At 41.4% G+C, this 26,267-nt stretch overlaps 1 protein-coding gene across 1 annotated transcript in view; it reads left to right on the plus strand.

The window, feature by feature from the left end:
* LOC125466871 (uncharacterized) overlaps positions 1 to 26,267 on the plus strand; it is a 108,820-nt gene that overhangs the window by 43,724 nt on the left and 38,829 nt on the right. The window contains exons 17-24 of the mRNA XM_048561980.2: positions 764 to 883; positions 3,378 to 3,458; positions 6,977 to 7,098; positions 11,617 to 11,743; positions 15,197 to 15,322; positions 20,143 to 20,244; positions 20,784 to 20,870; positions 23,632 to 23,699. Coding sequence (XP_048417937.1) covers positions 764 to 883; positions 3,378 to 3,458; positions 6,977 to 7,098; positions 11,617 to 11,743; positions 15,197 to 15,322; positions 20,143 to 20,244; positions 20,784 to 20,870; positions 23,632 to 23,699 — 833 coding nt within the window. The remainder of the gene's footprint in view (positions 1 to 763; positions 884 to 3,377; positions 3,459 to 6,976; positions 7,099 to 11,616; positions 11,744 to 15,196; positions 15,323 to 20,142; positions 20,245 to 20,783; positions 20,871 to 23,631; positions 23,700 to 26,267) is intronic.

Genomic DNA, 26,267 nt, shown 5'->3' on the forward strand with positions numbered 1-26,267 from the left:
ACTGATATACATGTAATTATTTGTTTAAAAATGGGAAAATTGTGAGTTCCTCACAAACTTTGGGGAAAACACTGCTGACCTGATTGACAACTGTTTGAGTCTAATCTGTAAGGAGTTCCTTGATTGCAGATGGAAGCATTGTTGGCAGGCATGCAAGAAACGTGATCTAAAGCTGTAACCCAATCTGTATGCAACTGCAGTCCCTGAGAGAGAGGTGGTTACGCTAGTCATTCCAGTAGTGCGATGAATGGAAAACCTCTAAATACCCCTTATCTGCTTCATCTAGTAGATGTACCTCAGAGTGGGCTTCCTAACTTTAAACACTTAAGAAATTATCTTGGAAAATCACTTCTGTGAAAGCCTCTTAAATTAATCATTATTTTTCCTGTTGTGGATCTAACTTTGATTCTATGAAGTGATTTAAATACAGTATTTTACATCAATTTGGCTTTTTCAGTAAAATCACATTTCACTTTCAATGCAAAAATTATGTGAAAAATTACAAGTTTACTGAAAATGGTCTCTTATAAAAGTCAGACATAACTTTATTTACAGTGTGTAATGCTATGGAGTTAAATGCATTCAAAATTCATCTCTTTCAATGTATTTGTCATTAAAAAAAAATTTTCTTTTGCCTTCACTTATGATCTGATGACAGTATTCGTAAAATAAAATAACTTACATGAAGGCAAAATGAGAAATAATTAGATTCATTATGAGGGCCAATCAGTTTGTTATTGATCAGTTGATTTTTGTGTTGCAGGTGGAAGAAAGATTGCTAAAATGCAAACTTAAAGAAGCTTCTCAGGCACTGATGGCATCTAATTTTAGAAATGCCCAGGAGAACTATTTGAATGCCCTGAAACTCATAAAAGAAAAGAAGGTAAGCTTGAGAACTTAAAATGCTACAAACTTTAATGTTATGAAATATTTCTTGTTTGGTCATTGCAGTCCTGCAGCCTGGAATATTTGCTACATCGCTCTTGTTTGCAGTTTGACTTTTAACTTTCATCAACTGATGAGGGGGGAAAAAAGATCTGGTGAAAAATATTAACTTTATTTAAAGCATTTGTCTTCCATTCTGTCCCATGCAAGTAATGTATGGCCAACACATGGCTGATGCAGTATAAGATAGATAAATGTAAGTTACACATTGCTCTGGGAAAAACAGAAAGACAGTATTATTTAAGTGGTGATGTGTTGGGAATGTGGATGTATAAAGGGATCTGGATGTTGTTGTGCAACAGTCTATGAAAGTAAACAGGCGCAACAAGCAAATGTGCAAAGTTGTAATGGTGCTGAACAGACTAGATGCAGGTAGTTGGTTGAGGAGTCTAGACCTAAGGTTCACAGTCTCAGGAAATGGGGTAAGCCATGTCGGACTGAGATGAGGAAACATTTCTCAAATGAACGTAAAGATGATTAACCACAGGATGTGGAGGCTGGGTCACCACGTGTGTATATATAAGACAGAGATTGATGTTTTTGATGCTAAAGGCATCAAGGGGTATGGAGAGAAAGCAGGAATGAAATGTTGTCATGGAGGATCAGTCATGATGATTGGGCCAAATGCCCTAATCTTGCTCGTAGTTTCTGTGTTTCTATTTTAAAAAAATGCCAGACGCTGTTTTCGTAAGAGAGAAGAAGGTTAAGAGGCGACTTAATAGAGTCATACAAAATGATCAGATAGGGTGGACATTGAGAGCCTTTTCCCTTGGATGGTGATGGCTAGCGCAAGGGGACAAAGCTTTAAATTGAGGGGTGATAGATATGGGACAGATGTCAGAGATAGGTTACTAGTAGTAAGGGTGTGGAATGCCCTGCCTGCAACAGCAGTAGACTCGCCAACTTTAAGGGTATTTAAATGGTCATTGGATAAACATATGGATGATAATGGAATAGTATAGGTTAGATGGGCTTCAGATTGGTTTCACATGACGGCATAACATCGAGGGCGGATGGGCCTGTACTGCACTGTAATGTTCTATGTTTTAACCTATAAAATCGCACATTTCTTGAGAAACAAAACCAAAATTAGTAAATAGATAGCAACTCTTTACATAATCTTGAGATGGTAAACAAACATTTATCACCTTTCAACTGCTAAAACAAAGGTCCTAGACTAAATAGGAAGTCTTCATGTGTATAAAATTTATTAAGAAGTACCGTGTAATTTCTCTGACCAAGTTCACTTCGCTACTGAATGTAAACTTTTCTTGCGTTTATTCAGTTTTTGTTGTTTTAGAGCAACTGTATCCTTGTTATTAAAATATTAAACTCACTTGACCTATCATTTGTTCATTAATTTATGGTTTGAGATTTCAAAAGTTATAACATCCTTTCATGTCGGTGATCTGTTTTCAAACCCAGCTAAAGTTTAATCCCACTATGTATCCAGTTGTTTGACTTGTACTTTAGGTCGGTGTGCATGTTTCTAATATTTATGTTTTTGAAACTGGCCCTAACTTTTGTGGTTTTTAAAAATAATCCATTTACGTGTAAAATCTAGTTTTCAGTCTAGTCTAGCACTTCAACCAGGAAATTGTTTTCATTCAATTATTTTCAAATTCCTCTGTGAATACTTGCTAGGAAGCAGCCTCTGCTAAACATAAGTCTGAAACCTTAACATTTGTAAGAGTTTTTCCCCAGCAGAATCTTAAATTGAAGAGGACTTAATTGTGAAATGTGTCGTAAAATTATATTCAAATATTTTCTAACTTTATTGCACCAGGACTGTGTGTGTCTGTGTGTGTCTGTGTGTGCGCGCGCACGCGTGCGATTATATGCTTGTGTTAATTCCGATAGTTAAAATTTGATCATCAAGGGTTATTGGATGGGAGCAGCAGAGCTTTTGTTGGGAAAATGCAGTGATAAACACCATAGAAATAGGCTATTGAGTGCGGAGCCGAAATATTCATATAGCAGCGTTAAAATCCACACCTCCCCCTGAGCTTCTCGGGGACCAACGGAATCGTAAGCACTGACAATCATTAACATGCTAACTGAATAAGTATGTATTTTCTGAGGATGGTACTCTTTCATACATTGCCAGTCCCATTTCCCATGATGAAAGATTCCAGTCAACACTCCTTTTTAGAAATGTGCAGTGGCACTTTTATTCTGCGACGTCCCTCATGGTGAAAAATTGTCTGGGTAGGGCAAATTATGATTCCTTTCACAGCAGCCAGTCACAGGCAACCACTTTGACACCTGGTTGTGATCAAGATAATATTCTTTGGGAAGTGTTACAATTCAATGTGCTGCACATGTTTAACTGAATAAGTTGTATTTGTCTTTCTCATATTCCATATTTAATTGCAGCTGTTGGTAAATGCCATACTGCATATTGGTTATTTACAGTCAATTTTCTTTTACAGGTGTACAACTTGACTACCATGGAGTACATTCTTATCGAATATGCCTGTGGGCTATCATATCTAGGAAACGGTGTAATTCAGGTATTTTTATTAAGCTCCTTTTTTAAAAAAATAAAAAACTTCTTGATGGCGTACGGCATAATATGGGTTTCTGTCTGACATTGAAGTGTTCAGCTTGGTGAGTCTCAGATTTGATTCCTAGTTTGTTTTATCTCTATCATTTTTGCTGATGTTGGGTGAGAAAGAAATTTGGTGTTGTTGCAATGCTTTCCACAGTTTAAAGGCTGATTGAAAGACATGTCCCAGTTCTCTCATGGAGAATGGTCACTTTGATATGGTAACACAGCGCAGTCCCAAAAGATTTATTAACATTTGACCCTGATGCATTGGCAAACATTAGTTTGTTCAGTGATGACCATTTAAAGGAGAAATTACACAATAGTGCTGTTCTGATGGTTAATGGATTTTAAGCAATTTTTAGCAAGCATACAGACCAGGAGAATTTGCTAATTGATACTAAGTTAAATGGTGTTGACTTGTTTAAACGTCAAAATCCACTGCAGGCCATTCAGCCCAACAGATCCATTCTAGTGTTTATGTTGCACACAAGCTTCCTCGTATCCCTGTTCATCTAACCTTATCAACATCGCCATCTATTCCTTTGTCTCACATGTGTTTTATCTAGTTAGTCTCTGAATGAATCAGTGCTACAGTAACATTCGTGTTATCCAGTGCTCCATTAATGGGAATCCTTGATATTGTTTCCAGATATCACTCTTACCATGTTAAATACTGATGATATTAGTCTGCACAGATAGCAAAAGAAGCATCTGGGGGTTGAATTAATTTTCCCTCTACCTGCAGTAAAAAGAAATAAAGGTGGCGAGGTTCCAAGCCTCTGCACGTTGTCATATATGACAAGGCAAGTTTTTTTTATTGACACATATGAACTGCAATGAGTTAACTGGTACCCTTGATTTGCTGACGCCATCCAGTTCCACCCTGTGCAAGATAGCACAAATTTTCCTGTATTTGCCTCCTTGTGGTAGTGAACTCACTGTTCAATTCAAGATAAACATGAAGTGTGAGGCTTAACTAATTGAAAGATGTCTACAAGATTTTGGAGGCAAGAAAATCCTCATGTGAACATCAACTACCAATTGCAGTTGGAGTTGGATATATTGAGTTAGGATTGGACTGTGTTCTGCTGTGATGTTATGTGATGAAATAGTGTGAGAGAAACCTTGAAATTTACACACAATAAATGTAGGTTAGGTGAGAGACTGTTGATTGCTCACAGTGAGGAAAAGAATCTGAGCTGTACCTTTTTAAATTTACATCTTATATTTATTTCTGAACTCTGAATAACAATGAACTTCTCCGAAGGAAGTAAAATCTCTCACATTTTGTGTTCCATCTGTGCTGTGACTTATTTGAACAAACCAATCCTATTTCAGAAACAAAAAGCGACATATTGTAAATGCTAGAGATCTGAAATAAAATCAGAATTTTCTGAAGAAATTCAGCAAGTTTGGAAGCATCTATGAAGAGAGAAGCAGATGTGCAGGTTAGTTGGGTTGGCAATGCTAAATCACCCGGAAATGTCCAGGGGTGTGCAGGCAGGTGGATTAGCTATTGGAAATACAGAAATAGGGTAGGGGTTTAGTCTGTGCGTGCTAGTGTTGGAAGGGTCAGTGTGGACTCGATGGGCCAAATGGCCTGCTTCCACATTGAGATTCTGCAAAATACCACAAGATGTTTTCAGAAATAATTTGTGAAAATCCTATTATGATATCTGTTGGAGATGAATAATCTATAAACTATCAGTTACCAAACTGGATTATTGATTTAGATTTTTAATTCTTTTTGCCCATCATAGGAGATTATATGGCTTTGTGTAGTGTGCCAGGCCTGATCAATGGACCAGTGTGTCTTTTTACCACCTGTCATCTTCAGAGGTTCTTAGAGGTCTATGCTGAGTTTGCTGCTGTCAGCTGATGCAGTTGTAAGGCATTAACATTGGTTTGAGCTCTCTGATTTATTTGTGGGACGAGTGTTAGTTTGAGTTCTTGCTTCTAGACGTTGACTGTTCTAGACCTCTACCCATGGTTTAATAATCTGTTGATGCTCACTGTCTAAACCTTGCATTAACAATGACTATTTGGCTGTGTACTCACTAGAGTTTAGTAGAATGAGAAATAAGCTCATTGAAGCTTAGAAAATTCTGACAGGATTTGCAGAGTAGATGCAGGAAAGATGTTTCCTCGGTTGAGTGTCAGGAAACAGTCTCACAGTAAGTGGTTTGAAATGAGGAGGAATTTTTCACTTAGTGGCAAATCTTTGCATCTTTCTGCCTCAGACGGCTGTCTGTGGAAGCTCAGTCATTGAGAACATTAAAGATTGATACGTTTCTTGACTGTAAAGATACAAAAGGGATAGGTACAATGAGGCATTAATGTTAAGGTAGGTGATCAATTGCCTTCTAGTTGAAGGTGGAGTAGGCTTGAGTGCCAAGTGGTTGACTGCTCCCATTTCCCATGATTTTATGTGCAGTGTTCCATTGGATGTCTGGGACTGATTTGAACAGCAAGTTCTGGGCAGTGTTGTATTGCTGTTCTTTGGAAGAAAGCACGTTAATTTTTTGTTGAGAAAACTGATAACAAAGACTAAACTAAAATTTCATCTGGACTATCTTAAATTCTGATTGCAGTTGGAGCAGTCCCACAACCTCTGGTGTAAAACTGACTTAGTGTAGCGTTGATAATTTCATGGTAAGTATTACAGATTAAGGCTTCAGTTCTAGATTTTTAAAATTAATTATTTTTTTGTTTCACTTGCTGCAAATGATGGGATTTTAACACCTGTCTTCAGAGCATTAGGCTGGGCCTCTAGGCTACTAGTGCACTGACATTACTAGTATGTCATCATCTCCCATTAACACATTGTAGAGTTTAGAGTTAAAAATGAGATTTCTCATTCTAGGAATTGTATGTTGCATTACTCAGAATTGCAGTCGATCTTCAAGGGTTTAATGTGTTTTCACTCAGTAACAAAATTCACTTGCCGTCACCTAACTTCATAAGTGACTTTTTGAACATTTTTCCCCTTGAGAGAGGTGAATTTCAATATTTTGGTTAAATTTAAGGGATTAATTGCATTGTCTTGTTTTGTAAGAACATTTTGTTTCTTTTTTATTTAAGCTGTAAATCATAAAGAAACTCTTAAAACATTTTTGAAATTGAGGATCTGTAATTGAAGGATTACTGGATTGAATTTTTAGTCAACTAAAAGTCATAGTTCAGACTTTTCTCTGTGAGTGACTCCTACTAAAGGTTCATGTCTCACATCCATTATGAATCACTGGAAGAAAAGAGTTCTACTTGCCAGTTGTGAGAAGATGTGCAGCCTGAACAATTCCATTGTTAGGTGAATGAAATCTATTATTAAAATTAAAATATTGGCTGACAATATACTGTCAATTTTTAAAAGGTTGCAATTGAAGTGTTGCAGATAAACATTTAGTCATTCAGCATTAGAGTATATTATATGAAAACGAAGGGAAGACCTGTGAAGTACCCTGAAATTTATTGTCTTCATAGAATATTCTGAAGGCTGAGCAACACTTTATGAAAATTCTTGAAGAGTTCAAGGAAGAAGATTCACGTCGCCTCAACTGCCTCTCGTATTATGGTCTCAGTCGAGTCTACCTCAAATGGAATAGGTAGTATAGTTGTAAATGCTTACATTATGAAACTTTGTACATTAGTGATGAGCGTAGTATTGGTAGACACCACGTTAATGAGATATTTGTAATATACTGCAGATCTTTCATGACAGATGCATAATTAGTACTTTCGAGACTTAGTCAATCATTTTCCATTGCATTAGTGTGCGTTTATCCTTTCTAAGAACCAAACTGATTACTTTTTGGTGATGAATGCATTTTAAAATTGATTTTAGGGCTGAATGAAATATTTTCAAGAGAGTCAAGATTTGTCATAGGCATGTATTCTCATCTGATATAAGTATAAAAAACCACATTTGGTTTCAGATGCTTGAAGGATCACAACTACAATGTTGTTGTTGAGCATCAGAGAGTGTTAATAGAATAGTATAAGTTAGCATACTTTTATATCACCATAAAGAGCACAAGGAATGAGGGGGGAGCTTGGTGTCAGCAGTACTCATGTTGAACCTGATGTGTTTCAGATAATGTCAGTAAGGGACAGAGTGTTGATGGGAAATGGAAGGGACAAGAATAGATCCCAGAGTAACTGCTGCAGTAGTATTATAACCCTCGCTGATTTCTCGTTATTTTTAGTTTCCTTTTATCAATTTTGCGAGCTGGCAATGACTTGTGGACTTGGTGACAGCTTGTTTGTTGCATGGAAAAGAACATCCTAAACTAGCTTTGATTTATGTGAGATAACAAGGTGTAGAACTGGATGAACACAGCAGGCCAAGCAGCATCAATGGAGCAGGAACCCTGATGTTTCGGGCCTAGACCCTTCAGAATTTTTTTTTTTCTCTGCAAAAGGGTCTAGGCCCGAAACTTTATCCTTCCTGCTTCTCTGATGCTGCTTGGCCTGCTGTGTTCATCCAGCTGTACATCTTGTTATCTCGGATTCTCCAGCATCTGCAGTTCCTATTATCTTTGATTTATGTGAAGCCAGGCCTAGAGGCTAATTGCAAGCTAAGCCTCCATTTTAAAAAAAGAGTTCTGCCAAAGACAGTGTTCCAAGAAGGAAAATTGTATTTAAACAGATGATAGCATTTGGCTTTTAACAAAGTCAGTACCTGGGATAATAAAATGTGAGGCTGGATGAACACAGCAGGCCCAGCAGCATCTCGGGAGCACAAAAGCTGATGTTTCGGGCCTAGACCCTTCATCAGAGAGGGGGATGGGGTGAGGGTTCTGGAATAAATAGGGAGAGAGGGGGAGGCGGACCGAAGATGGAGAGAAAAGAAGATAGGTGGAGAGGAGAGTATAGGTGGGGAGGTAGGGAGGGGATAGGTCAGTCCAGGGAAGACGGACAGGTCAAGGAGGTGGGATGAGGTTAGTAGGTAGATGGAGGTGCGGCTTGGGGTGGGAGGAAGGGATGGGTGAGAGGAAAAACAGGTTAGGGAGGCAGAGGCAGGTTGGACTGGTTTTGGGATGCAGTGGGTGGGGGGCAAGAGCTGGGCTGGTTGTGTGGTGCAGTGGGGGGAGGGGACGAACTGCATCCCAAAACCAGCCCAGTTCGTCCCCTCCCCCCACTGCACCACACAACCAGCCCAGCTCTTCCCCTCCAACCACTGCATCCCAAAACCAGTCCAACCTGCCTCTGCCTCCCTAACCTGTTTTTCCTCTCACCCATCCCTTCCTCCCACCCCAAGCCGCACCTCCATCTCCTACTTACTAACCTCATCCCACCTCCTTGACCTGCCCGTCTTCCCTGGACTGACCTATCCCCTCCCTACCTCCCCACCTATACTCTCCTCTCCATCTATCTTCTTTTCTCTCCATCTTCGGTCCGCTTCCCCCTCTCTCCCTATTTATTCCAGAACCCTCACCCCATCCCCCTCTCTGATGAAGGGTCTAGCCCGAAACATCAGCTTTTGTGCTCCTGAGATGCTGCTTGGCCTGCTGTGTTCATCCAGCCTCACATTTTATTATCTTGGATTCTCCAGCATCTTCAGTTCCCATTATCACTCAGTACCTGGGAACTGGTTCTGGCACGTCGGGAAGGGACTCAAGTTTAAGCATGTGGCAGTTGTTGAATGGAATTGATGCCTTGAGAAGAATCGATCAATCAGTCAGGGCAGAACCACACTTTTTTTTTTACAGTTTTGTTTTGAGCTGTGTTTTATGACAAGTGATTCTGACCTGCTGTGGAGACAACATGAAGATTTAAAAGTTCCCTGTGTAATCTGCTACATCAGCTTCCAGAAGCCAGAAAAGTAGAAAGTTGACTGGAGATGTTGCTTCCTTTGCATGGGTGAACTGAGAATGTAACCCTGATCACCGTTTCAGAGAACAGCAGCCAAGAAGCCTATCTTTATACCTGTGAAACAATGCATCGTGAACATAATGAACTGGCCAGTTTTGTTATTTTCTTTATTCCTTAACTGTGTGTGTTTGTCTTTTATGCAAATAGGGTCTGAAAGTAAACATTTCAGATTTAAAGCATAGATATTAGTCAGCTTAATGTGTTGCCTAATTTTCTCTCTGCTGAGGTTACATATAATATATGGCTAGGTCTTGTGTTTACGATACAAATCCCATGTCTATAAATTAATTATTCACGAAGTCTGGTTAGGAACCATTAGAATCAGAGATAATGGAAACTGCAGATGCTGGAGAATCCAAGATAACAAAGTGTGTAGCTGGTCTAGGCCCGAAACGTCAGCTTTTGTGCTCCTGAGATGCTGCTTGGTCTGCTGTGTTCATCCAGCTACACACTTTGTTATCTAGGAACCATTGGAATGACTGCTTTGGATGGTGGGGTTGGAAGCTTTTGTTTAATTTTACTGCGTTGTAAATGCAGAGGTAGAAAGGTTGATTTGTTTTGGCTATCTGTCTCTGTTTTTGCAACAGAGTTAAGAGAAGCCATAGCATCTGATTGTGACTCTGACATGATAGGTAAGAATGGATTTACGGGAGAGTAACCATGCTGTAGCTTCTTAGAACCTACAGCTTTGATCAAACTTTTGATCATATAATCTAATGTCATTTTAAGGCTTAGTGGCAAAAAATTGTTTTTAATTAATACATTGAAACAATGTACATCTTACAAAAGATATCAACCAATGCTTTACAGCGTGGGGAAACTAATGGACAGAGCAGCATGGAAAGATACAGACTATAAAAATTTTTTAGGAAACAGTGGCATATCTAAAGAGAGTTTCTACTGAGGCTTTTGAAAGTGCAGAAACAAGTGGCTGTTTGAATGGAGAGTGCCAGAGAGCAGGTGCAGTGATTGAAAGGAGAGCCACTGATGTGGAAGGGAGACGGTGGAATCAGTCAAGAAAATGTAGAATATGTGGCTAGAGATTGAGTCTTTGAATATAAAGGAGGATTTCAATGTCAGTTTTCTAGTAATGGGAACTTGGCAAGAATGGAGATGTTTGGAACGTGCAGAGGAAGATGCAAACAGTCTGTAATGTTAGGTAGGTTAGTAGGAAGATTGTTTGGAATTGCCTTTCAAGCTAAAGGCCTCAATTAGATTCTGGCACTGCAATGAGATATATAGATCTGATGTAAATGTAAGAGAAGAGGATAACGTCATGCGCACTAGAAAAATTTTTAGCACTGGTTCACAGGCCATCTGTTCAGTCATATTGATATTCGACTGCATTTAATAACTGTTTAGAGTCAACAAGAAACCCATAATCATCTCAGATAACAAAGTGTGGAGCTGGATGAACACAGCTGGCTGAGTAGCATCTTAGGAGGACAAAAGCTGACGTTTCGGGCCTAGAATCATCTCTGATAGTAGGAACTGCACATGCTGGAGAATCTGAGATAACAAGGTGTAGAGCTGGATGAACACAGCAGGCCAAACAGCATCAGAGCAGGAAGGCTGATGTTTTGGGCCGAGACTCTTCTTCAGTTTTCTGAAGGAGGGTCTAAGCCCAAAACGTCAGCCTTCCTGCTCCTCTGGTGCTGCTTGGCTTGCTGTGTTCATCCAGCTCTACACCCCATAATCATCTATTGGCTTTCATAAATTATGGAATTATTTGTTTCTGAATATTGAGAATGGTTATCTACTACCTATTGTCTTTCAAGCAATGGATTGCCATCTAATATGCATCCATTGTCCAGTTGCAGCTGTTCTGTAAATGAATATTGGAATGTACTGTTCGATTAATTGTTGTACGAAGTCAGTTTGTTTCAGTTTCAAATGTGTTAACGTGTTCCATTTTGTAGTTCTTCTTTTGTACTACTGTGTGAGAAAATGACAAAGGTGAGTGCATTTGTTTTCAAATTTTGAGATTTAAGATATTGGAATTTCTCTTTTTAGTTGCTGAGGTTTGCCAAACAACTGCATCAGTTCATATCTGATTTGAGAAATGGGCAAACCAGATTCCTAGCTGACACTACTATTTCTGTATGGCAGGTTTCTCTGATCGGTATAATTGGAAATTGTCAGAATTATGGTTGACTGATAGCTGCTTGCTAGAAATCTATCCTGTCACTAAACTAATGATTATTCAAAACATGAGGAGGAAAATTTAAAATTGCATTTCTTTCTTCTAGGTATAAAGAAGCGCGATCAACTTTAGAGAAGTCTCTTACACTGGTCGAGAGTAATTTGGTTCCAGGACTTCAAACGTGGCCAGGCACAGATACAGTAATTGAAGAAACCAGGGATGGGGTACTGAAAGTAAGAAATACTGTTGTGCATTTTTCTCTTCAAGTAATTTGGTGCTGGTCATTTGAACAAACTGAACTGTGAGATCTTCTGTCGTTAAACTGTCCTGAAGTGTATAACTTGGATCACGATTATCGTTAAATAAATTTCCAACTTTACTGTATCATTTTGTTGAGCATGGAACCCTATATAGGAGAAATTACAAACTAAGAATTTGGATGATAATGGCTCTGTTTAGTAGGAGACTATCAAATAAAGATCCGCTTTCAAATTTCAAAGCTGGTTAAAAAAGAAAAATTAGAAATTGACTTACCTATGAATTTGAATTGCAGGTGTTGACAGTGTCAAGGGACACTGAGCTAAATGTGGCCTTACAAAATAGGATGCACTGTCATTGATGTTCTGGGAAGATTTACTGATAAACGTGTGGCTGTTTGGCTTGGTGTAGGCTGATGTTTAACTTTACCCAGAATAGGCTCTACCTTATTTTTAGTTACTCATTCAAAAAGGAGATAGGAGTTAAACATTTGCCTTACTGATTTAGAATGCAGAAACAAGAAAAAGTAATGTGAGACATTGACAAGTGGATTCACTCACATTCACTCTGTATTTACAAAAGTTGTGTTCATAGTTTTTATGTGGAGAATTTCCAGCAATCTGCATAAAATAGACATCAACTCAACTCATTAGGATGGAAATTTTGGAAAGAATATCCAAAAAGATTGCTGAAGAGGTCCATTTTTTAGGCAGTTCTGTAATACCAAAAGGCAGAGAGATACAGAAAGGAATTTCCAGTTCAAGGGCCTACATGGATGAGTACTTGGCTGCCAATGTTGGCAAACAAGGTAGAACAAACACTCAACACCAAGAAGGCATTTCAGACACATACAGACTTCAGGTGGTGCAACGACAGAGAATAGCGGACAGTGGGCAGTGAATATACTCAGGGCCAAGTTAAACATCTTCAATTTGCGAAGGAAGTAATAGTTACAGGGGACAGGAAGGAAACTGGATTTGAGACTACAGTCAGATCAACCATGTTTATAATGAACAGTGAATCAGACACCAAGAAAGTGGGAAGTGACAAAGCTGGAAATGAAGTGGATTGTGCACCAAAGGGGACAGCCGCATACCTTCACAAAGAATATAATGGAATATGTTCTTGTATTTTACAGGCAGTTTGAATGCTTTGCCAATCACATTCTTAGTTTGGGTAATCAGAGTACATTGGATTGCAGCAAGGACCCCAGAGAGTTTGAAACCAATCTTAAAAGCCCTGCTATCACCCCAACATAAATTCTGGTTCTAATATTTTATAATGGTAATTCAAAAGAATTTAGGAAAAAATAGTATGGATAGAGATGAAAATCAGTTCAGATGGAGACACCGGATACATTCAGTTATTTTTTAAAAATACTTTTACACATAATATAAGACAGCGTAAAAATGTTTGACTCACGAGTATTGTGTGTGAGCAGCTGGATACTGAACTGGCACACTTGACCAGTACTTGCATTCTTGCAATACCGATGAGTTACTTAATTGCATCCTTTGTGGAAGAAATTTCGCATTCTAGAATTTTTTGAAATTATTTTTGTGCACATCTATTCACAAACACATTTTTGCAAGCTGCATTTGAAATTTTGATCCTTATTAAACCCTCAAGATCAAGATGCATTGGAAGATTGTTTTTCTTTAATTCATATTAATCACATCATATTAATATAAAGATGATGGGTTTAGCATTTCTTTTCTCTTTCTTGAGGAGAGTGCACTCTGAGGTTTGTTTAAGAGACTTGCCAGAATGAGCTAGAAATTGGTATGCATTGTGTCTTTTCCTCATGCAGGTTACAGTGACAGATTTAGAATTGAGGTGGCTGCATCCAGTCTGAGTTTGTGTTCAGCCACTGTTAGGTTTGTTAGGCCAATATTTGTTGTAACCAGCCAGTCAAATGAAGCATTGAGAATCTTGCATATATTAATGAGGACACAGTGTTCCCTCTTTAGGGACAGGTATACAAATTTCCACCATATGGACAGTATCTTAGGAGTTGCTTGATTTCAGTGGAAGTATTTTTGCTTCTGAATCCTGAGTTATCACGAGTAACTTTTTGAACCAGGAATAGAAAATAAAGTACTGCTCAACTCTCACAATAAACCTTGATGGGGCTGTCACTATTTAAGCTAAGTCTCTAGCCTCCTGATTCTGCATGGAAATAATGCCAGACTGATTCATGTCAACTTGGGAGACTTGCATTGCTTGTATTGCAGACATTGGTAACCTTGTGATTTTTTTCGTTTTTGCTGATGGCAGGTTGCCATAAAGCATGATATGGGGATGTGGCAATCATTTTTTCTGCTGCAATGGCCCAGCCAATGGATAAATTTAAGGTATTGAGAAACTGGAAGCCAATGTAAGAGGAGGAGAGGGTAATTGTTAATTGAACATAGAAGGTAACATAGCTTTGAATTTATTAGAACATGAGTAAACTAATGAAAGTAAGAGCAGTGCATACAGAAGTGGAGAAGACAAATGCATGTTGATGCAAAAAATTGGAATAGATTATGAATAGTGATTGCAATTGAAACATGTAGGCATTTACGTTTATAATGATTGGTGGCATATTGCCAATTGTGTTATTAGGGAAGGTGATTGGAGGGCATTGGACAGTGATCAAGACTGCAATGAGACTGAAATCAATTGTAAAGAGTACAATCCGAAATTAGGATGTTTCACATCCTTTGGAACAAAATATTAATGGGAGATGAAAAACAAGTTAAATGGAGACATAGTGGAGGAGACAGTGATGTAATTGCAATGTTACTGGACCAATAAACCAGATCGTGTTCAAATCTGTCATGGTAGCTGTTCAAATTTAAACAAATTCTTTTGTTTAGTAAATCTAGATTTGAAAGATTCTAGAAAGACCTCAGAAGCTCACTAACTATTGGCTACCCTTTTGGGAACAATTAAAGATGTTTCTACTGAAGAACAGTAAATTTTCTGATCTTGTCTGTGTGTAGCTCCAGACCCATAACAAAGAGATTAACTCTTAATTGCCTTCCGATATGGATGAGCAAAGCTCACATTTCAAGAAACGTTAAGGATAATCAACAAACTCAGACCTGAATAGTGATGCCTGTTTCCCATTAAAAAATAAATAACATTTGAAAAACTGGATTACTACTTGTCATAACTGGAATAAATTAAAATGCATTTTCTTGTACAGAGTAGAAGGCAGTGTGAACACATTCGACTTACGACTAGTCTGAATAAGCTGCTGATTTGGCACATTTGAGCTCAAGTTATGGATATCTGCAGTGTTGATGAAATACTCATTCCAACCCTCTTGAGAAGTTCTTTATTCAAGAATTTATTAATTATTTTTGGACATCTAAAATTTACAATGATTTTTGTTGGGTTTAATTTTCTGCTCTGAATTATTGCAATCTATTTTAACCCAGGAACTATTGAAGTCCCTTCTTAAAGTGTGCTTGTGCTACCCACGGCCCGATGCTGTCTGCCGTTATGAGTTCTGTTATACCCATAATAAAAAACGTGACATTTATGCATTCGATCCTGACTTTAAGGTGAGACTATTTGAATGATATGCAGTTTACATGCAATAAACTGTCAAAAAGCTAAGCTGTACAATTAGAATTAAAAACAGAAAATACTGGAAATAAGCAACAGATCTGACAGTATCTGAGGAGAGAAACTGTTGTTGTTTTAAGCCATGACAGCTCGACACAACTTAAAAATAATTGTTATCTGATCTATGCTGTATCAGGGAAGAGTAATTTGAGCAGTTTAACACTGGGATGGTTAGACCTAATGGTAGGTTGACTTCACATGAATTGCTGCATTATGCACTGTTGAGTAGTGTGGGTTTACTGTTTTGTGAGGTATTAATTTGTAGCATTAAAACAGTACCTTTCACATTTTCAGTAGAACAATAAGAAACATTACTTGATAATAAAATGTGAGGCTGGATGAACACAGCAGGCCAAGCAGCATCTCAGGAGCACAAAAGCTGACGTTTCGGGCCTAGACCCTTCATCAGAGAGGGGGATGGGGAGAGGGAACTGGAATAAATAGGGAGAGAGGGGGAGGCGGACCGAAGATGGAGAGTAAAGAAGATAGCTGGGGAGGTAGGGAGGGGATAGGTCAGTCCAGGGAAGACGGACAGGTCAAGGAGGTGGGATGAGGTTAGCAGGTAGATGGGGGTGCGGCTTGGGGTGAGAGGAAGGGATGGGTGAGAGGAAGAACCGGTTAGGGAGGCAGAGACAGGTTGGACTGGTTTTGGGATGCAGTGGGTGGGGGGGGGGAAGAGCTGGGCTGGTTGTGTGGTGCAGTGGGGGGAGGGGACGAACTGGGCTGGTTTAGGGATGCAGTGGGGGAAGGGGAGATTTTGAAACTGGTGAAGTACACATTGATACCATGAGGCTAAAGGGTTCCCAGGCGGAATATGAGTTGCTGTTCCTGCAACCTTCGGGTGGCATCATTGTGGCAGTGCAGGAGGCCCATGATGGACATGTCATCTAGAGAACGAGAGGGGGAGTGGAAATGGTTTGCGACTGGGAGGTTTAGTTGTTTGTTGCGAACTGAGCGGAGGTGTTCTGCAAAGCGGTCTCCAAGCCTCCGCTTGGTTTCCCCAATGTAGAGGAAGCCACACCGGGTACAGTGGATGCAGTAATCCACATTGGCAGATGTGCAGGTGAACCTCTGCTTAATGTGGAATGTCATCTTTGGGGCCTGGGATAAGGGTGAGGGAGGAGGTGTGGGGGCAAGTGTAGCAATTCCTGCGGTTGCAGGGGAAGGTGCCGGGTGTGATGGGGTTGGAGGGCAGTGTGGAGTGAACAAGGGAGTCACGGAGAGAGTGGTCTCTCCGGAAAGCAGACAGGGGTGGGGATGGAAAATTGTCTTGGGTGGTGGGGTCGGATTGTAAATGGCGGAAGTGTCGGAGGATGATGCGTTGTATCCGGAGGTTGGTAGGGTGGTGTGTGAGAACGAGGGGGATCCTCTTTGGGCGGTTGTGGCGGGGGCGGGGTGTGAGGGATGTGTTGCGGGAAATACGGGAGACGCGGTCAAGGGTGTTCTCGATCACTGTGGGAGGCAAGTTGCGGCCCTTGAAGAACCTGGACATCTGGGATGTGCGGGAGTGGAATGTCTTATCGTGGGAGCAGATGCGGCGGAGGCGGAGGAATTGGGAATAGGGGATGGAATTTTTGCAGGAGGGTGGGTGGGAGGAGGTGTATTCTCGGTAGCTGTGGGAGTCGGTGGGCTTGAAATGGACATCAGTTACAAGCTGGTAGCCTGAGATGGAGACTGAGAGGTCCAGGAAGGTGAGGGATGTGCTGGAGATAGCCCAGGTGAACTGAAGGTTGGGGTGGAAGGTGTTAGTGAAGTGGATGACATGTTCGAGCTCCTCTGGGGAGCAAGAGGCGGCGCCGATACAGTCATCAATGTACCGGAGGAAGAGGTGGGGTTTGGGACCTGTGTAGGTGCGGAAGAGGGACTGTTCCACGTAACCTACAAAGAGGCAGGCATAGCTGGGGCCCATGCGGGTGCCCCTGGCCACCCCCTTAGTCCCCAGAGGAGCTCGAACAGTTCATCCACTTCACCAACACCTTCCACCCCAACCTTCAGTTCACCTGGGCCATCTCCAGCACATCCCTCACCTTCCTGGACCTCTCAGTCTCCATCTCAGGCAACCAGCTTGTAACTGATGTCCATTTCAAGCCCACCGACTCCCACAGCTACCTAGAATACACCTCCTCCCACCCACCCTCCTGCAAGAATTCCATCCCCTATTCCCAATTCCTCCGCCTCCGCCGCATCTGCTCCCACGATAAGACATTCCACTCCCGCACATCCCAGATGCCCAAGTTCTTCAAGGACCGCAACTTGCCTCCCACAGTGATCGAGAACACCCTTGACCGCGTCTCCCGTATTTCCCGCAACACATCCCTCACACCCCGCCCCCGCCACAACCGCCCAAAGAGGATCCCCCTCGTTCTCACACACCACCCTACCAACCTCCGGATACAACGCATCATCCTCCGACACTTCCGCCATTTACAATCCGACCGCACCACCCCTGTCTGCTTTCCGGAGAGACCACTCTCTCCGTGACTCCCTTGTTCGCTCCACACTGCCCTCCAACCCCACCACACCCGGCACCTTCCCCTGCAACCGCAGGAAATGCTACACTTGCCCCCACACCTCCTCCCTCACCCCTATCCCAGGCCCCAAGATGACATTCCACATTAAGCAGAGGTTCACCTGCACATCTGCCAATGTGGTATACTGCATCCGCTGTACCCGGTGTGGCTACCTCTACGTTGGGGAAACCAAGCGGAGGCTTGGAGACTGCTTTGCAGAACACATCCGCTCAGTTCGCAACAAACAACTACACCTCCCAGTCGCAAACCATTTCCACTCCCCCTCCCATTCTCTAGATGACATGTCCATCATGGGCCTCCTGCGGTGCCACAATGATGCCACCCGAAGATTGCAGGAACAGCAACTCATATTCCGCCTGGGAACCCTGCAGCGTAATGATATCAATATGTACTTCACCAGTTTCAAAATCTCCCCTTCCCCCACTGCATCCCTAAACCAGCCCAGTTCGTCCCCTCCCCCCACTGCACCATACAACCAGCCCAGGTCTTCCCCCCCACCCACTGCATCCCAAAACCAGTCAACCTGTCTCTGCCTCCCTAACCGGTTCTTCCTCTCACCCATCCCTTCCTCCCACCCCAAGCTGCACCCCCATCTACCTACTAACCTCATCCCACCTCCTTGACCTGTCCGTCTACCCTGGACTGACCTATCCCCTCCCTACCTCCCCACCTATACTCTCTCCACCTATCTTCTTTACTCTCCATTTTCGGTCCGCCTCCCCCTCTCTCCCTATTTATTCCAGAACCCTCACCCCATCCCCCTCTCTGATGAAGGGTCTAGGCCCGAAACATCAGCTTTTGTGCTCCTGAGATGCTGCTTGGCCTGCTGTGTTCATCCAGCCTCACATTTTATTATCTTGGAATTCTCCAGCATCTGCAGTTCCCATTATCTCAGAAACATTACTTGAACTAAATTATGAATTTAGCTTTGTTAATTTTTTTAAATTATAATAATTTGAAGTTTTACTATGCAAAGGCAAATGCTCAACATTGATTTAGATTGAATCTTCAAGAAGGTAGTTTTCAATTCTGGACACAATTTTGACACATTTTGTTTCTTGATGTGAAGAAAAACCTCAGCCAACTTCATGTCCTGTAAAAGGCATCTGGGTGGGTACTTGATTAGGAAGGTTTTAGAGGGATAAGCGCCATATGCTGGCAAATGGGACTAGATTAATTTAGGATAGCTAGTCGGCATGCATGAGTTGGCCCGAAGGGTCTCTTTCCATGCTGTACAGCTCTATGACTATGACTATGTGATTATCTGATAATCTTCACTGAAAATTCAAAATTTGTAGCTTTTCTACTTGTCTTGCAGTTTGAAACAGAAAATAACACATTTGGCAAAATATCAAATTGCATTTTGTATTTTTTTGACATAGTTTCTCTTTCCCCTAATAACAGAGCAACTCCTACACCTTTTCCCTTTCTTTAGATGCTGGCTGTCTTTTGGCACTTTGCCCTTATGACTTTTCTTCATATACAAACAACTCCAGCAGAGAGGGCGTCACAGCTGAGTACTAAATCCTCACTCGATGGCTACACAAACACGCTTGACAGGAAGGATCAATAGTAAATGATCAGTAATTGGGACATTTGGACTATATTTAAGCGCTTCCGCCTGACAAAGCACACATTTGGCATAGTGTAGTTCATTAACATATTGCACAGTGCGTTGACTTTCTTTATTTTTTTTTAATGGGATGTGTTACCAATTATTGATTACCTGCCTGGGGTCATTTAAAGATATCAGTGTTAGAACAAAAGAGTAAATTTTCACTTTTCATACCCAACATTCCTATCATGTACTCTGAGACCAAGATAGACGTTATCTAGAAACTCTGAACATTTACCTCAGCGCCTCAGTAGTTTCTGTATTTGTTTGAATTGTCCATTGTTCATGCCATGTGCCTGGAATCAAGAGGGAATGGGGTCCACATAGATGGACGTGCAGAGTAAGATGTCTTTCCAAATTACTGAGCTAGGAACAGTTCTCCATGAGATGTCATCCTAATATATCAACTGTTATGTTGCTATAATTTATGTACTCTTGTTTTTACATTCTACATTATGCTGATGTTTGGATTGTTTCTGTATTTGACAAATAATCCAGTTCTGTACTCTAGGTTAAACTTTTCATGCTGACAGATTTAGGTTATCTTGGTTTACCGCGGTGTTTTTCTATAGATTGTGGATCTTAACAATTCACCTTACTATATTTGCAGGGGTTTGTTCGAGTGCACTGCAACTACGATTGCCGTACTGAGTACCACTTATACTGCTGGAGATGCTGCAAAATTAAGGAGCTCCAAGATAGAGTAGAAAAGGTTTGTATTGAAATATTTCTTGTATTCTTCTTGTGAACATGAGTGTTTAATACTTAGATGCAGATTTGAGTTATAGGAAGAAGCTGAATAGGCTGCTGCGGCAGAGGCTGAGGAGTGACACTCTGGAACTTTATAAAATCATGAGGGGCCTGGATAAGGTGAATATCCAAGACTAGAGAGTATAAATTTGAGGTTGGAGTGAAAAAATTTAAAAAGAAACCAAAAGGATATCTTTTTCACACAGAGGGTGCATGTAAGGAGCAGACTGCTCGAGGAGATGGTGGAGTTGGGTAGTTACAACATTTGAAGGGAATCTAGACTGGTTTACAGAGATAAGGACCAACTACTGGCAAATTAGGTGTGGGTCAGATTGGAATGCCTGGTAGGCACGGGCAAATTGGATCAAAAGGTCTGTTTCTCTGCTGTGTGACTATGACCATGACTATACGTCCTTATTTCCTGACGTGATTTAATAATTAAATCAAATGCAGGTAACACAGTTTTCCATGTGTGAATTTTTTTTTTCTCTCAACGTTCAGGATATTTTGAGTTTGGACTGTCTTACCCCAGACTGTATAGGGTGCATCTGGAAAGTGGATATTTTTCAGGACTCTCAACAAAAAACAGTAAGTCATATTTTAAGGAGACAGTAGGAACTGCCGATGCTGGAGAATCTGAGATAACGAGGTATAGAGCTGGATGAGCAAAGCAGGCCAAGCAGCATCAGAGAAGCAAGAAAGCTCACGTTTCGTGTCTAAGCCCTTCAGAAATAAATAGGGAGAGACGGAGGCAGACAGAAAATGGATAAAGGAGAAGATAGGTGGAGAGGAGAGAGACAGGTCAAAGAGGTGGGGATGGAGCCAGTAAAGGTGAGTGTAGGTGGCGAGTTAGGGAGGGGATATGAAATGCTGTCCCTGCAACCTTCAGATGGCATCGTTTCGGCACTGCAGGAGGCCCAGGATGGACATGTCATCTGAGGAATGGGAGGGAGAGTTGAAATGGTTCACGACTGGGAGGTGCAGTTGTTTGTTGTGAACCGATCGTAGGTGTTCCACAAAGGGGTCCCCAAGCCTCTGGTTTCCCTGATGTAGAGGAGGCCATGATGGGAACAGTGGATACAGTACACCATGTTAGCAGATGTGCAGGTGAGCATCTGTTTGATGTGGAAGGCCTTAAGGTCTGGGATGGGGGTGAGGAGGGAGGTGTAGCGCCAGGTGTAGCACTTCCTGTGGTTGCAGGGAAAAATGCCGGGGTGGTGGGGCTGGTGGGGAGTGTGGAGCGGACAAAGGAGCCATGGAGACAGTGGTCCCTCTGGAAAGCAGATAACGGTGGGAAGGGAAGTATGTCTTTGGTGGGGTCAGATTGCGGATGATGCATTGGAGCCGGAGGTTGGTGGGGTGGTAAGTGAGGATGAGGGGGTTCTGTTTTGTTTGTTATTGCGGGGAGGGGTTGTGAGGGATGAGTTGCAGGGAAATGCAATAGACACAGTCCAGGGCATTTTTGCCCACTGTGGAGGGGAAGTTGCGGTCCTTGAAAAAGGAGGACTTCTGGGGGGCCCGGGAGTGGAATGCCTTATCTCGGAAGCAGGTGTGGCAGAGCTGAAGGAATTGGGAATAGGTGATGGCCTTTTTGCAGGAAGGTGGGTGAGAGTAGGTGTACTGTAGATAGCTGTGGGAGTCGGAAGGCTTGAAATGAATATCGGTTTCCAGGTGGTTGCCAGAGATGGAAATAGTGGTCCAGGAAGGAGAAAGAGATATCAGAGATGGTCCAGGTGAACTTAAGGTTGGTGTGGAAGGTGTTTGAACTGTTCAAGCTCCTCGTGAGAGCACCAGGCGGTGCCGATACAGTCATCGATGTAACGGACAAAAAGGTGGGGAATAGGGCCAGTGTAGTTTCAGAAGAGGGATTGTTCCACATAACCTACTAAGAAGCAGCCATAACTTGGGCTCATGGGGGTACCCATGGCCACCCCCTTTGTCTGTTGGAAGTGGGAGGAATTGAAGGAGAAGTTGTTAAGGGTGAGGATGAGTTCAACTAAGAAGATGAGGGTGTCAGTGTAGCGTTACTGGTCGGGCCTGTGGTACGGGAAGAAGCCCTTTAGATCATCTGCAAGGGGAATGCAAGTGTATAGGGACTGGATGCCCATGGTAAAAATGAGGTGTTGGGGATCTGGGAATCGGAAGTTTTGGAGGAGGTGGAGAGTGTGGTTGGTGTCACAGATGTAGTTGGGGAGTTGCTGGCCTAAGAGGGAGAAAATGGAGTCGAGATAAATGGAGATGAGTTCGGTGGGGCAGGAGCAGGCGGAGACAATGTGTCGATCAGGGGGCAGGCAGGTTTGTGGATTTTGGGAACGAGATAGAAATGGGTGATGCAGGCCTGGGGAGCGATGAGGTTGGAGGCTGTGGGTGGGAGGTCACCTGAAGTGATGAGGTTGTGGTTGGTTTGGGAGATGATGTTTTGGTGGCCGCAGGTGGGGTCATAATCACGGAGGTGGTAGGATGAGGTGTTGTGGAGTTGGCGCCTGGCCTCAGCGATGTAAAGGTCAGTGTGCCATACTACAACTGTGCCTCTCTTGTCCATGGTTTTTATGGTGAAATTGGGATTGGAGCGGAGGGCTGCAAGTTCTCTGGGAGAGAGGTTGGAGTGGGTGAGAGGAATGGAGAGGTTGAGGCAATCGATGTCGCTATTTTAAGTTGACTTTTCCTTAAATGCTGCAAACTGCCATTTAACATTGACTGCCGTAAAGCAGTTGTAATGATGATAACGATTAGTGGTTTGAACTTGTTCAATTAAAAGAAAAATTCCACGGTCAAACCAGCTGAAAAGATCAGTGATAGTTTGGACACTGATCATGCTGTGCAGAATATATCACACAAACCCTACAGATTATTGTACATTTGTTTGTGGTACAGTCACTGATAAGTGATATAATGCCTGAGAAAAAATGCTCTCATTCTCTCGTCTTGTAAAGATCTGTCTGTAGCTCCACAGCCCCTTGGCTGTAAGCGGAAAATGCACTGGCTCTCAACTGTGACAGTAAGCAGATATGTTTGGATAAAAGATTTGTAATTGTCAGCTATATGAAAACAATGAACAAAAACAAAGTTGCTGAAAAAGCTAAGCACATCTGGCAGCATCTGTGAAGGACAAAAAAGTTAATGTTTTGGATCTGGTGACCCTTCCGCAGAACTATTTTTTCACAGATGCTGCCAGATCTGAGGTTTTCCAGCAACTTTGTTTTTGTTCCTGATTTACAGCATCCGCAGTTCTTTTGGTTTTTATATTAAAACCATGATCTACTCCTGCTTCTGTTTTCAATGTTACTATGTAAGAATAAATTAGCAATCATTTACATAGTTTCACATGTTCTTTCTTCATCTGTTACAGATTGAATGTTTAAAGCCAAAAAGAAATAAAACAAGCTCTAATCAAGAAACTAAGGCAGCATTCAGCAGGCACGTTCAGTTAACTGCTGTCAATTTTACTTATTTTTATTAGTTTTATGCTTTCCTATGTTTGTCTATGTACTCTACGTGGAAGAAAGAAAGAAAAGGAGTTGACTTATCAAATATATTGCTAGATACAATCTACCATATTAAGATAACCCAAAAATTCTTAATTTTTCATATACCTCATTGTAGTTTTGAGAGTGTGGTTGGCAAGAATCGTTTAGCGAATTGTCTTCATGATTTTTTTTTCTTGTTCAAAGTGTCAGAAGCAACTGGGAGTGACAGTTTTGGACTGAGTTCAGTACTAGGACCAGCAACGACTGAGATGTGTCACTATTGGCAGTTCCCATGGATTTGCCCCTACCCCCCGCACGCACGCACACGTTTTACTTGTGTTTGAGCCAACCTCCTACGGTTTGCCTAACACTTTTGATCTCAGAAGCTTGGCTTTCATATTAATTACAATGATATGTAATCATTGTGCGCTCAGAACACAGGCTGAGGGGCACCCTGATAGAGGTTTATAAAATTGTAAGTGGCATTGATGGAATGGATAGTCCAAGTCTTTTTTTCCCTTGGATGGAAATATTGGTTACTAGGGGGCATAGGTTTAAGGTGAAAGGGGGAACATTTAAACGAGATGTGAGGCAAGGCTTTTATACAGTGGGTGTCAAGTGCTTGGAATGTGCTGTCAGAGGAGGTTGTAGAAGCGGATGCATTAGCAATGCTTAAGAGGCATCTTGACAGATATGTAAATAGGCATGGAATAGAAGGATATGGAATACATAAAGGCATAAGGCTTTTACTTTAGAAAATGCAACATGTGTCGTTGCAGGTGGACTGAGGAGGCTGCTCCTGTGCTGTACTAGTCTTTGGATGATTCCACACTCTAGAAAATACTCCATAATTTCATTCAGACTTGAAAGGATAATTGAACAATTCTATGGACTATGCATTTGTCATTTCTCAGCTATCTTCACTTCACAAAATATATCTTCTTGGCACAGTCAAAATGAATCGTGGCATTATCCCTTTCCTGTTGTATTCTATAGAGAGGATATGTGCATTTCTGAAGAAGAAAGTGGATCAGAAACCACATCAGGCTGTGTCTTCAAGATTGCTGCTTTGCATTGCAGTACTTTATTTCAGATTATGCTGAAAATTCCTTTGTCAGACTCTTATTGTATGGGAAATGCATGAATAGTATGTCGTTATTAGTGATTGGCCTGGGTCTCTCTCAGTCTCTTCAGTCGTTTTTAAAGCAGTGAAGTATGGCTATTGGAGATCTGAAACACGCAGAAACAGAAATTGCTTGGATTTGAAACATTAGCTTCTGTCCTCTCTCTACAGATGCTGCTAGATGTGCTGAGTTTCTGCACTCCTTGTGGACTCGTGCTTTTCTTTTCAGTTGCTTGTACATGTCTTCCATTTTCATTTTCAAGTTGTGTAATATTTTTATTCTTTCTTCTTCTCATTCTGCATTCTGTTCAGTAACTACCTTAATCAAGTTCTCGTGCCTTGGAATATGACCCGTCCAAGCTCATTGCCTTTCAATGATAACATTAAGAAAACAATCTTTCCTCATCTACAATTATGAGAACTTATTTGCTGGTATAATGTCTCTACCTGAATCACTTCATCCTGCAGCTCACCACATTACACAATTCCTAGTCTGTCCATAATAAGAGAATCATTAACAGTACACAAATACATCAAAGCTGGATGTCAGTTAGTAAAGATATTGAGATTTGCATGCAACCAAGCCATCATGACTAGTAGAATAGATGGTTTTCAGATATCAGTGCATAGAATGAATGAAGTGCTGAAAGTTCATGATGAAAATTAATGCAAGAAGGAGGAAAGTTATTAAGATTGGAAGAAATAATGAAGAAATAGAGGACGAGAGAAATGCTTAACAGTTGGAACAATTAAGAACCAGGAAGCATCTTCCCAGAAGTTGATTCTTCCTGATATGTAAAGATCAAAGCTGGAGTAGAAATGAACATGAAGAATTGTTCTACATTAGGATGATTGAAAGTAGACAGGTTTTGAGAAAATAATTATCAAGCTTGTGATTTGAGGTGCTATGTTGGAAGAGGCTGAAACATGAATCTTCATAAAATTGGACATCTAAAAATGCGAAATATGTCAACATTTTGTTGAGTACCTGTCAAGCCTAGAGATATTGACCCTACAGAATTCTTGGTAATATCCAGATGCTTGTATCAAAATTAGAAGAGGTATCCTACAGACTAGTCAAGGAACAGGAACAAGATAGGATTCACAGACAACGTCCCCAACATTGTGATCACTATCCCTGCATATGTATTCCACTGGCTGGAGAGATCTCCCAAAGTAATGGCAGCGCAGTGGCACACAGTCAGAAAGGAGATTCCCTGGGAGTCCTCAACCTTGACTCCAAACCTCTCGAAGTCTCGTAGCATCAGTTCATTTATGGTTACGGAACCCTCCTGCTGGTTGCTACCCTCTGCTTAGCTGACAAATCAGTACTCTTTTATTTTGAGTGCACTTGGAAGAAGCATTGAATATGGCCAAAGCATAGAATGTTCTCTA

Source organism: Stegostoma tigrinum, chromosome 32, assembly GCF_030684315.1.
Source record: "Stegostoma tigrinum isolate sSteTig4 chromosome 32, sSteTig4.hap1, whole genome shotgun sequence".
Lineage (NCBI taxonomy): Eukaryota > Metazoa > Chordata > Chondrichthyes > Orectolobiformes > Stegostomatidae > Stegostoma > Stegostoma tigrinum.